The sequence below is a fragment of the Limulus polyphemus genome, unplaced genomic scaffold (genome assembly GCF_000517525.1).
Source record: "Limulus polyphemus unplaced genomic scaffold, Limulus_polyphemus-2.1.2 Scaffold1979, whole genome shotgun sequence".
NCBI classification, from domain to species: Eukaryota; Metazoa; Arthropoda; class Merostomata; order Xiphosura; family Limulidae; genus Limulus; species Limulus polyphemus.
The window spans coordinates 53,886-63,195 of NW_013667589.1; the positions used below are offsets into that span (position 1 = coordinate 53,886).

Here is a 9,310-nt window from a genome sequence, read left to right on the forward strand (position 1 = left end):
CTTATGCCTATTTAAAACGCAATGAATTTATGTAATAACTGCAAAGCTCAGTTTATTCCTCTTAATTTACCATTACAAAAAAAGCATTAATTGGGATGTACACAATAATTATACATGTTTGCATTCTATTTTTTGAATGGTTAAAATTTCAATTTGCCATATTCTTATAATAAAGATGTTCAAATTGTTTCTTCTCCTAAGGATAACAGTAAACAAACATATGTGGTGACTCTAAGATGAAATTTCAGTGTAATTTTAGATCTACAATCGGAAGCGAATAGAGTTTAGCCAAAATATAGGAAAAAATGCCAAAAATTAAATAGCTTCGAAAGACCAACCACTAAGCCTTATTTTCTGTGCACTTTGAGGCCATGGTTACATTATAAAAGTAACGGGCAAACCCCTTTATGCGTTCTACTGACAGCAGCCCTAGAGATGGCGGTGGGTGGCATTGAATGATTGCTATCGCTCTAGTCTATCATTTCAAAATTAGGGACGGCTAACGTAGATATCCCTCGAATATAGCTTTGCGCGAAATCCAATAAACAAAGAAGCATTAACAGTTAACTTTATGTTTTATGTTTGCTTACGTGCCTGTTTCATGAATATTTTTCTACATTAAAAATATATATTTTTGATTTGATGCAGACAACCAATATCACAACGTTCAGTAATGTTTGGAAACGAAATACTCAGAGTAAAGTTGATCCTCGTCTACCAAATGATGAATATTTAGAGAAAGTCAAGCAAGGAAATATTCTGGTGGGATTACGCCATTGGTTAAACCTTATCTCGAATCCGAAAGACAACGAAAAACAGACTTGCTCCATTTTCCATATTGCCTCAGAGAACATACTGTTGGATTTTCAGAGCTTTGGGTTGCATAAAGGAAGTATCCTGACATACCCCTTAAGTGAAGGGTTTGTATAAAACTTACTTAGAAAATATTCCGAAATATATTATGATACAGACTGCAGATGGATATTAGAAAATATTGAAATTTACTTCTATTAGTACGAATTTTATCAAATACATAAGAAATTCATGATCTCTAATTTGGAACTTATTTGTTTATGGCCAGTAAGAAATCTCGTATTATTACCAGTTGGGAACTGTTATTTCAAGTTATATCTGATGAACCACTACTTTATATGTTTTCAGGTGTATCAGATAGATTAGTATTAATTCCTTTGAAAAAGCATGAATAAATATGTTTAACATTACAACTCATACCACTGCAAGGTGAAAAAATCTGAGTGTTAGACGTATCTGCAAATCTAATTTGCCTCAAACATGCTTTTACACGAACGAATGAAAGTATTCGAATGAAATGAATATACACCGATTCACGGTTATATTTGTACGACCGGAACAAGGAACAGTATTATCTAATATCCTTACTTTATCCATCTCAGTATTATTATTATTTCACAGTCTTAAAAGTATAAATATCCTAATACATACAAACTCACGGGAGAAGACTAGACTATAGATAAAAAGCTAACTGGATAAGAATAAGTAATATGAAGTACAATTAGATACTTATAACTGTTATTAGTATAATAATCAGGAAATATCAGCCATACATATCTTATGTAAGATAGATTATAAACAGCTGAAAATAAGTTCCTGGCTTCTGTGATATAGATATAAATTCGACATAACAGATTTATAGCTTACACTAACATTATAAATTGTGTAATGTAAGATTTAGTGCAAAACATGAAATCAGCTGTATATATGTATTTATGTATATATTTCAATAAAAGCAAATTGATTGACTCTTTAAATTGACAACAAATTGTTGTTAATTGTAACAACAAATGAGTGTGTACATAATATAACTTCAAAGTAATTTGGAAACTTATCTCTTAAATAAAGTAAACTTCGTTAGGAAAAATGTGTTGAATAATGAAATATTATTGTAAATTCACCTATCATATAACTATTTTTTTAATTCACACCTGTCATTATATTTCCAGTGTGGACTGGTTAAGAAGAATGGGACTTATTGATTTTTGGAATCACAAATATTTCCAATCTATGGAGACACACTTAACTGGTGACTGTGCTAGGACTAACGAACAACTACCATTGTTCATTGAAGATTTCGGAATGGCTTTTGTTTTACTTCTATGTGGATATTTTCTGGGAACCATAACGTTGTGTTTTGAGTTTGGATTATCATGCTACAATAAACACAGAGAAACTTGGAAATAAAACTTTGTTATTAGTTAATTGCGCTGAAATTCAACAATTATTTTTCGTTAAGAATTGATAATGAACGGCATTACGAAATTCTATCGCCAACATCACAGCTTTTTGGAAACTTATATTTGTTTCTGTTATTTAATGATTATTATACATATTTGAATAATTTCATTAAAAGCTTCCTGAATGTATAATCTCTCGTCCAAAATGAGTTCTCACGATTTATCGTTTTAATTAGATGGTTTAATGTATTTGTTTTTAGAAAGGCCAAAATAAATCTATATATGATGTATACACCTAATGTTTTTACAAGGGAATGTTATAATCAACTACGCTATCTATTAAATGTGCAAAAATCTTTAAGGAAAGGACCGATATAAAAATAGAATAACAGATATAATTAGATTTGTAAGTAATATTTCTTGCCAGTTACTATCACCGTATGTCTGGAATCAAGCTTTATACTAAACTATTAAACGTTTCTAAGCTAATAGATTAATTTTTTTGTGAAATAATTAAAGATATGATACATCATGAATAGTTTTTAAAAGTTTCCTCTTCATGTGTTAAACAGTTGTACGTACATGTGTGAATTGGTATATATTATTTTTATTATACTTTACACACATACATATATGAAAGTGTTTATCTTAAGTTGTATGTTATGGCAAACTGACTTCATTAGCTGAAACCGACAGATAGTGTGGGTGTTATGCTAATTATAGAATATTGTATTCCATAATCTCACGCACTTCTGCAAGATGTTATTAGTCTTAGCTGCAAATTCTTAACCAGTGAGTTATTTAAACATAAGAAATGTTTTAAAAGCTGTAACAGAGCAAATGTATTTCAAGGTTTCATCGTCCCTGTTTATAAATTAGTAGCTTTGAAATTACAGGTAAGTTTGTTGATGAACAACATGTTAATTCTATTTTCATTGCTTATATCAATGTTTCTTTTCCATGCCATCCGGTAATTTACAAAACCATGATAATTATTCACAAATAATTTTAAACACGGTAGCAAATGCTTTTCGGTGTTACTTTAAATCTGATAAATTTTATGATGATCTACCATTAGATTTGGACAAGTTGCTGTTCAAACTTATATCTAAAGTATTTACAGTAAATAAAGCACAGATACAAAAACGATAAATCGTAATCTGTTGTGTTTTTCAGTGTATGCTATTCTAACCACAATTATCTATATAAATATAATAGTACTGTCTGTTCTATGTCCATGTAACTACTTCACAAAGTGTGGATGGATCTTCACCAAAATTGGAATAGAAGTTCATTAGGTCCATGCGAGGGTATATATATATATATACACATTTTCAGTTTTGCGGTTTTTATGGGCGTTTTTTACCACTACTTTATCCCCTGTAGATGGATCTTCACCAAATTTGGTATGGATGTTCATTAGGCCCATGCGGAGATACACGCAAACTTGAGGTTTCGCATATTGTGTCTTGTAGTTTGTATGGGCGTTTTTTACAATTACATATAAGGAAACCAACTTTTCATGTCCTAAGATAATCTTTTATTAATCATAAATTTACATAACTTCCGTCTAGGGGACGGGTACTCCAGCTAGTATTTAAATAAACATCATCAAATACAAGAAGTACTGGACGAAACAATAAGATAACTGATGGAATTATTTAAATTTATGATCTAGAAGGAATATATTGTTTGATTCATGGAAGTTCAATGCTTGAAGCATTAGGAGTTTATAATGTTTGTTATTATTCAGTATTGATGGCAAACATTCTTTGATATTTAGTGATTCGGACAAGTTTCACGGAGAGAAGCCATTACTAATGAGCAAGGTAAATATGACTATTATAAAATCCATGCACAATTTTAAATTTTCTGTGACATACCTACGAAATATAGAAATAACGAGAACCTGAGTAACAATTACTTTTGCTTATATAAGAATGTGTACCGTCAATAAATATTTTCTGCGAGAGTAATACAAATTAATGCAATTAATTAATCTTAACCATCTGTTTATATCTTATTTTTTTACATTGAAAATTTTCTAATATAATTAGCATCTCAGTCACTACTACTATATTTTTCGTATCAATGCCAGCCTGAAGATCCCTTGTATTGGGTTAAGGCCTTGTCGGCATTGGATATAACAGATATAGTGTGGTTGGTGTATTATTATACAATTTTCTTTACTTTCACTTTGAAGTTATTATTAATAACACAGGCCTGCGAATTTAAACTTCATAAAAGTTGTTTTGATTTTAATAACGGATTCTCCATAATTCAGCAACGCAGATTTCGAAAATAATATTCATTTTTTTCCTATTACCTAAGGATTTTCTACAAATCGGGAAGAAAAAACTCTTACTTAGATCAAATTATTACTTCGTTTACCACAGTGAACATTTTTTATTATTATGTGTGTTTCTCGTGGATTATAGAACAATCGATTGTCGCGATTGGTCTAGAGAAATCTATAGCCAGTGGTTGTCAACATTTTAACATAATAAAATATGACCCAATTTCAATGAAAATGATTCACTTATGTAAAAGTACATATGACGTTTTGTGAAAAATCTGTACGTGATAGAGAAAAATGGATATCATTTTCGAATTCAGCGTACAGGAATTACAGTAGAACAAGTAAAAATTTCAAGACAATAAATCCATCGGACGCATATGTAATTACTAATGTAAATTTCAAGACAATAAATCCATCGGACGCATATGTAATTACTAATGTAAATTTCAAGACAATAAATCCATCGCAGGCCTATGTGATTACTAATGTAAATTTCAAGACAATAAATCCATCGCAGGCCTATGTGATTACTAATGAAGTCTTCTCTCATTTACTTTTTAATCGGACCAAGAAGACTAGCTAGCTGCTTCGCAAGTTCTTCTCAATGATGAATAGATTAATTCAAGCAAAATAAATAAATAATAAACAGTTTGGTGTTAAAATCAGTAAATATTATAGTGTTAAAACACCTTACCCTAATGCTAATTAGTAGTGACATAAATATAATGGATTAAAATCACAATTGACGAATCTAATCTAGTTGACACAAGTAACAGTTGTTATTCAAACAAAAAATGTGCTTATTATAAATAGCTTCTCAACTGCTATTATATTTGTCCGATGCCAGTCAGTCTGAAGACTCTTGGTATTGGCCGAAAGTCTTCGTCGGCACTGGATATAGCACATGTGATGTGATTTACCTACTATTATTATACACTATTTTTTACGTTCATTCAGTTCTTTTTTAGTAACCACTATTGTTCCATGCCATGACGACTAATAAAACCCTAATTATGCAACAATATAACTGCATATTAAAAATTAATTTATTGGAGTTTATATGCCCCCGTTGGCTCAGCGGTAAGCCGTAGGGCTTATAACACTAAAAATCGGGTTTCGATACCCGCGATGGGCAGATAACTGATAGCCTGTTGTGTAGTTTTGTGTTGAAGAACAAAGAAACAACGCTTATTTATATGAAACAAACATTAAAGTAATGGTAACTGGTTAAAAAAAAAGACTCGGGGCAAAGAGAGATTGTGACAGGTTTAATATAGGCTCTAAATATGTTTTCACTTTACTTATAATTGTATGATAGGAGCGAGAGCTATGATAGAGCCAATATTTTCCCTGTGTTTGATATTTTCAACCTAAACGGTATTTTATGCCACACATGGGCTTAAACGTCCAGGTCGATCAGAGATCCACAGGGTTCAAGTAGAATCATCCTTAATTTTAAACAACTGACCGAAAGGAAAATAGCCAGTCAATAGCAACTGTCGCTACAAGGGCTTTGTCCGGTTTTGAACCGACTGTCACTCTTATAATCGCACCCACAGCGGTAATTGCTAATCGTGTGACGCGATCCTTGGACCTTCTGATCCACAGCTCAGTACGCTGACGACAGAGATGTAGAAGCACATCAACTGTCTCAAAGGACCTCCAGAGATTCTTGTAGGCACGAACGAAAATGATATTTAACTACTACACATTTGTAACTTAGTTCTGAACACAGGTCTACACGTAGACGTTCTCCATAAAAGAAAGGTAGAATATCCTTATAGCTAGCTTTTAGATCACATTAATTTTAATTTGACTATAAAATATTTTTATTAGTGTCTCACGTTCACTAAACAATAAATGTAAAATTTGACAAAAATATATTATATTCGATAATTATGACTACCCGAATTTCGTATTCGGAAATATCTTGATTAATTTTTGTCATTAACATTTCTTATTCGCTATTCATCTCGCATTAGCGTGTCGTTAAGTAAAATTACTTACCTCTAGTCTATCGCTTCAAAATTAGCGATGGCTAACGCAGATAACCCTAGAGTAGCTTTTCGTGAATATCCGAAACAAAACAAACCATAGCTAAATTTCTTAGTCTTCTAGAAATTTAATTGCTCAAGTGAAAATGTGTCATAATCATACCCTTACATACAACTGGACCTTTAGTGACTTCACACAGCAATGAAAATAAGTCTTTCTGAGGCCCTTCTCAGTCAGATCTTTATATATTGTGTGGATTTTGTTCTTTATTGCGTGGAGGTTGTTCTTTAGAGGCAAAAAATCTTACTTGGCTACACAAATTATTAATATGAACAATGTTAAAGTGAGATTAATTTGAGGCAGTTTCCTTTAGTCATATTCCTTTCACAACTGAAAGAATCATCAGTGAATTTTGCTTTATACTTCCTAGATTTTTTTTTCTGAAAAAAAACCTCCGTTAGGGCAATGTTTTATCATACTCGAAAAGAAAGTTTCTGAACTTGAGTTCAATCATTAAGAAATACAATTCCTAATCACAAGACCATTGTATTTCACCAAAGATGAGCAAAATTTTCTTACAATTACTTTCTCAGTCGTGAATATTACGTCAAATATTCTACAAAAGAAAAGGTTTAGTAGGAAAAATTGGTAACTGGTATTAAATTAAGGTTGTTGTTTTTTTTGTTTTTGTGGTCGTTGAAATTTTTAAAGTTTAGTTTTTTTAAAAAAAGGGAAGATGATGATGATTAGTGAAATGACTAATATCTATAATCGGACAGATTACTAGTGAAATTTAGTTGTTGTCTGTCACCATATGATATTTATGGCACAAGTTGAGGCCATCAACACAGTTAAGACTGCTTTAATTCGGCTGAGATCGATGTATAATTCACCTGCTAGATGCCAAATAATTTTACTTGATCAAGAATGAACTAATGTTCGGCAAGAAACAAATTTGAAATTTGAGAAGTGAGTGAAAATCCCAAGTCATCCTATAAAGAACAATTTAATCTAATCCTTTCCATATGTGGGTTGGTATAATGACAAGAAAGTAAAGTAACATACAAGATGTTCCAAAACATTTACTTGAATAGTGTTATTACTTCTGCCACCGAAGGTGACAGAGGTTATTTTTTCACCTCTGTGTGTGTGTGTGTTTGTCAGCATGATTTCTGGAAAACAGCTGAATACATTTGGACGAAAGTTGGTATACATTTGGACTATGACCCAACTTAGAAGTTTTTAAAGGGTCAAGGTCACAGCAAAGCCATGAAAATCCAGAAGGATCCCTATATGTTAACATGGGAACCAATTTTTCACACTATTTTTGCTCTATAGCTCAGTCAAAAACGATCAGATTTTGATTAAACTTGTGTGTGCATATGTAGAATATTATTCCTCATTGTCCTGCCAAAAATGGTCAGTGTCCGTTGATAACGACGGACATACGGACACATTTTCTTACTTTTTGATAAGTGTATTATGGGAAAATATCATATTTTACAATTTACAAGAAGTTTTGTTCCAAATATTTCCATTTCTGTATTCTTGCGTAAAGAATGAGATTATTTTATTAATAAATTTAACACCACATTAAATGTTACATAGTTTAACATACAGATGGAGTTGAAAACATATATATAAAGTTTTAAGTTAAAAAACATAGGATTTTTACATTGTTAAGTAGGTCTTTTCAGAGAAAGTCTCATTTCAAAAACCAAAACAGAAACGGAAATAAACAGAATAATTAAATATTTAGTAATAAAAATACGACTCAACTAATTTCAATGACGACTGTTGCCATCATTAGGACTGTCATTATATTAAAAGAAGCTTCAAATTGAACGACGGTTTTGATAAAGTCAACAAATGTTGCCGGAATGGTTAGTGTTAGGTTGCGTATGACAAATGGCAGTTTTTTGTATTTATTTTATTAATTTCTTTATCGCTGATGTAAACATAATTATAACAAAAAATTATGGAAACCTTAACATATAAGAGCTAAGTCACTACATAGCCTAAGCATTACTTCGCCGAAACTTGAGATCTAAGATCTATCTTGGAGAAACTAATTGACTCGTATGTTTATTAATAAACATATTATTATGCTTAAAATATAATTTTTTTCTGATTTTGAAGAATGTCTATTTGTTTATAAAACATGTCGTCATGCCACAACTTAATTTTTAACACTAGTTTATTAAAGAAACACGCAGAAAAACATAATACTCAAATAGTCTAAACAACAACTAATTTTTCAAGCAAAAGTTTAAACATCGCGAAACGAAACTGGTAATAACGTAGCGTGAAACTTGAGAAATTTCCCTCAATATCATTAGCGAAAACTTTTTTGTGAATATTTATCACTATTAACTTTGTAAACTTTCGGATTCCTCATTTAAAGTAAAACCAGCACTTGGATCTTCTAAATACATTTCGTGTTCAGTTGTTTCATTCAACCTTGTAAGGTCAACATCGTCTTTTTCATTATTATCATGTAAACGTTCGGATTCCTCACTTAAAGTAAAACCAACACTTGGATCTTCTAAATACATTTCGTGTTCAATTGTTTCATTCACCCTTGTAAGGTCATCACCGTCCTTTTCATTATTATCATGTAAACGTTCGGATTCCTCACTTAAAGTAAAACCAACACTTGGATCTACTAAATACATTTCGTGTTCAATTGTTTCATTCACCCTTGTAAGGTCATCACCGTCCTTTTCATTATTATCACGACCTTCATTTTCAAATTCCTTTTCCGTTATCTCAGGCTGTTTTCTCGGAAAACCCTCCAGATCAT

The 9,310-nt window shown here is 31.4% G+C and overlaps 2 protein-coding genes across 2 annotated transcripts in view; one reads left to right on the forward strand and one right to left on the reverse strand.

Moving 5' to 3' along the window:
- The window catches only part of LOC106465545 (glutamate receptor-like), a 35,811-nt gene extending 33,499 nt beyond the window's left edge, over positions 1-2,312 (forward strand). The window contains exons 10-11 of the mRNA XM_022393469.1: positions 649-920; positions 1,983-2,312. Coding sequence (XP_022249177.1) covers positions 649-920; positions 1,983-2,220 — 510 coding nt within the window. The 3' untranslated portion in view covers positions 2,221-2,312. The remainder of the gene's footprint in view (positions 1-648; positions 921-1,982) is intronic.
- Positions 2,313-8,876: 6,564 nt separating this feature from the next.
- LOC106465546 (radial spoke head 1 homolog) overlaps positions 8,877-9,310 on the reverse strand; it is a 7,055-nt gene continuing 6,621 nt past the window's right edge. The window contains exon 4 of the mRNA XM_022393468.1: positions 8,877-9,299. Within this exon, the coding sequence (XP_022249176.1) occupies positions 8,877-9,299 (423 nt within the window). The remainder of the gene's footprint in view (positions 9,300-9,310) is intronic.